We start from the raw sequence: 3,475 nt of genomic DNA on the forward strand, positions 1-3,475 counted from the left end.
TTCCTTAGTGATGTAGTTCTGCTAGGACTGTGTAAAGACTGTCCTACCAGTGATGTATTAACATTAAAAGTTGGAAGTCATGTTTATTCTAATAGGTAGAATAAAAATAAACATCTTTATTTCTGCCATATTCATGTTAGACATGCTGGTGTCCTACCATGCATATCATCATTCCTGAAACAGAAGAAAGTACGCCTTTTTCCAAACATATTAAAAAGTTACTACTTGGCTATATCTGACTTACCACATTGTGTGGCCCAAAGTTGAATATATGCTTTAAAGAACAGATATGATGAGAAAAAATTCCCTGTTCTGTAAACATATATTGCTATTCATTCTTTGTTATTGTAAAGAACTACCTTTCCCTCATGAAGCAACCTTTTCCTCACTTCTTATCATAGGTGTGCCTTGAGAAAATGGAAGACATCCAGTTGGCTATGGTTATTGCTCGTCTATACGAATCAGAGTTCGAAACCTCTGTCACATACACCTCCATTCTGTACGAGAAGATTCTGGGTTGCCGTAAGGATGGAGCTGAGTTCAGCTGTACTAAGTTACATTCTGATCCATTTCTGAGAAGCATTGCATACTGGATAATGAAAGATTACACTAGAGCACTGGACACGTTATTGGAACAAACACCTAAAGACGATGATGAAAACCCAGGTAAGGAAAAAGCATTAGTCTGATGGGACAGACTTACTAAGACAAAGTAGAAAAGGAGAAATACTTTCTGTGTATGGATGCAGTCCCTTCTCCCGAAATCATTAATCGGCACCAGCCCCCTCAATTTCTTCTTCTTAAATAAAAAAAAGGTTTTCCAATTTCTTCCAAGGTCTCCAACCCTCCAGGATCAAACTTAGTTCTGCTGTCAGATAAGCTCAGGAGGGTCTTCTTTGTTTGGTACGTCCCTACAATACCTCTCTACTACTGACTTAATGGAATTAAAATTCTCATTCTTGCTTCTAGGAATTAGCAGGGTTCTAGCAGGATTCCTATCCTGTCTCTTCTGAGATTAATGTTAAATGACAGGTGGCTACACAGGTCTCTGTGGCATATTCCCTCCCTTGGCTGATGATCTCAGCTTTTTTAGGCTTAGCTGAATGGAATATAACAATGAAGCAAGTAAGAGAATTCAGTATCTTTCTACTCATCCACCTCATACTTGTAATAATTTTGTGGAGAATAAGTAATTATTTCATAAATACTAATATTAATAATACCATTTTAAAGCCATTCTCAATAGATATCATGTCTGTTTAATTCCTCAGTTATTGTCAAGTCGTGCAATCCCGTGGTGTTCAGTTTTTACAATTACCTTCGGACTCACCCTTTGCTCATCCGAAGATATTTCAGCTCACCAGAAGGGACTTTGGCCACCTTAGGTCTAAAAACTGAGAAGAGCTTTGTTGATAAAATTAATCTGATAGAAAGAAAATTATTCTTCACTACTGCAAATGCTCATTTTAAAGTGGGATGCCCTGTCCTAGCTCTTGAAGTCCTTTCCAAAATTCCAAAAATAAGAAAAAAGTCTACTGTAGCTGCAGAGAAAAATTCATCTAGTCCTCCAATACAGGCTGGGGTTTCAGATTCCACAGCCCTAACGGATGGTGCTGGAAGTGGTGATATAGACTGGTCAAAACCAACTGCAACTTCCTTTGCTTTGGGGGGTACTGTTGAATCTTCAGCACAATTTGACTGGAGTCAGCCAGCAGTAAGATTTGATGATGAGCCCCTTACGCTTGACTGGGGTGAAGACAAAAATGGGTCAGACGAAGAGGACAAGGATGTTGGTATAATGATGAAAACCTCAAAATCTGACTCTAAGAATGGAGAAGATGATGAGAGAACCTCAGACACCAACATCCCACAGACACCACACGAGGAGATTTCTGATGTGGGAGACACCGAGGTTGATGTTATTGCTGAACAGCTGAAGTTCAGAGCCTGTTTGAAGATACTTATGACTGAACTGAGGACTTTGGCTACAGGTTATGAAGTAGATGGAGGAAAGCTCAGATTTCAGCTGTACAACTGGCTTGAAAAAGAGATTGCTGCTATGCACGAAATATGCAACCATGACGCAGGGGGCAAAGATTATTTTAAAACATATACCAAAGTAAATGGGGATCTACTTGATCACGATGATATTATGGATAAGCCAGACATTGGTTCATATGAACGGCACCAGATAGAAAGACGTAGGTTACAAGCAAAACGAGAACACGCTGAAAGACGAAAGTGGTGGCTGCAGAAGAACCAAGCTCTTCTAAGAGTTTTTCTAAGTTATTGTAGCCTTCATGGAGCACAAGGTGGTGGTTTAGCATCTGTAAGAATGGAGCTGAAGTTTTTGCTGCAAGAGTCACAGCAGGTAAAACAATTCCAGCTAATTCCTATTCACAGGTGTGAACAGTTCTGGACTGTCAGTTTTGTCAAATGCTTAGGTTTGTGCCTAGATAGGTGCTTCTTATGCTCTGCAAGTCTAATGGTCAAGATCATTTTAATGTTCTTAGAGAAAGGACAAGAAAGGAGATGAGATCAGTCAAGCAGGACCTGCCCTTCCTGAACCCATGCTGACTGGGCCTGAGCGCTTGGTTGTCCTGCGTGTGCCGTGTGATGCACTCAAGATGATTTGTTCCATCACCTTCCCTGGCACCGAGGTCAGACTGACAGCTCTGGAGTTCCCTGGGTCTTCCTTCCGGCCCTTCTTGTAGATGGGTGTCATGTTTGTGAGCCTCCAGTCGACTGGGACCTCCCCAGTCAGCCAGGACTGCTGATAAATGATGGAAAGTGGCTTGGTGAGCACTTCTGCCAGCTCCCTCAGGACCCTGGGGTGGATCCCATCTGGCCCCACAGACTTGTGTATGTCTGAGTGGTGTAGCAGGTAGCACTAACCACCTCTTCATGGATTATAGGGACTTCACTGTGCTTTCCATCCCTGTTTTCATGCTCAGGGGGCTGGGTACCCAGAGTACTGCTGGTTTTCCTACTGAAGACTGAGGCAAAGAAGGCATTAAGTACCTCAGCCTTTTCCTCATCCCTGGTCATTGTGATTCCCCCTGCATTTACTAAAGGATGGAGACTCTCCTTAGTCCTCCTTTTGTTGCCAATGTATTTATACAAACATTTTTATTGTCTTTAACAGCACTAGCTAAATTAAGTTCTAGCTGGGCTTTGGCTCTTCTAATTTCCTCCCTGCACAGCCTCACGGTAGCCCTGTACTCCTCCTGAGATGCCTGTCCCTTCTTCCAAAGACCATAAACTCTCTTCTTTTTCCTGAGCTCCAGCCAGAGCTCTCTGTTCAGCCAGGCCGGTCTTCTTCCCCACCAGCTCATTTTCTGACACACAGGGACAGTCTGTTCCTGTGCCTTTAAGATTTCCTCCTTGAAGAGTGTATTATACATGTGTTCCAATGAAATATTAATGTTGATCACAATATTCTCAGTACCTATAGAATAATAAATTCACAGTTGCT

At 42.0% G+C, this 3,475-nt stretch overlaps 1 protein-coding gene across 3 annotated transcripts in view; it reads left to right on the forward strand.

Moving 5' to 3' along the window:
- DMXL2 (Dmx-like 2) overlaps positions 1–3,475 on the forward strand; it is a 43,606-nt gene that overhangs the window by 21,797 nt on the left and 18,334 nt on the right. For all 3 annotated transcript variants that reach the window (XM_010180972.1, XM_010180973.1, XM_010180974.1), the window contains 2 exons: positions 402–666; positions 1,272–2,371. In XM_010180972.1, coding sequence (XP_010179274.1) covers positions 402–666; positions 1,272–2,371 — 1,365 coding nt within the window. The remainder of the gene's footprint in view (positions 1–401; positions 667–1,271; positions 2,372–3,475) is intronic.

Source organism: Mesitornis unicolor, unplaced genomic scaffold (assembly GCF_000695765.1).
Source record: "Mesitornis unicolor isolate BGI_N332 unplaced genomic scaffold, ASM69576v1 scaffold17313, whole genome shotgun sequence".
NCBI classification, from domain to species: domain Eukaryota; kingdom Metazoa; phylum Chordata; class Aves; order Mesitornithiformes; family Mesitornithidae; genus Mesitornis; species Mesitornis unicolor.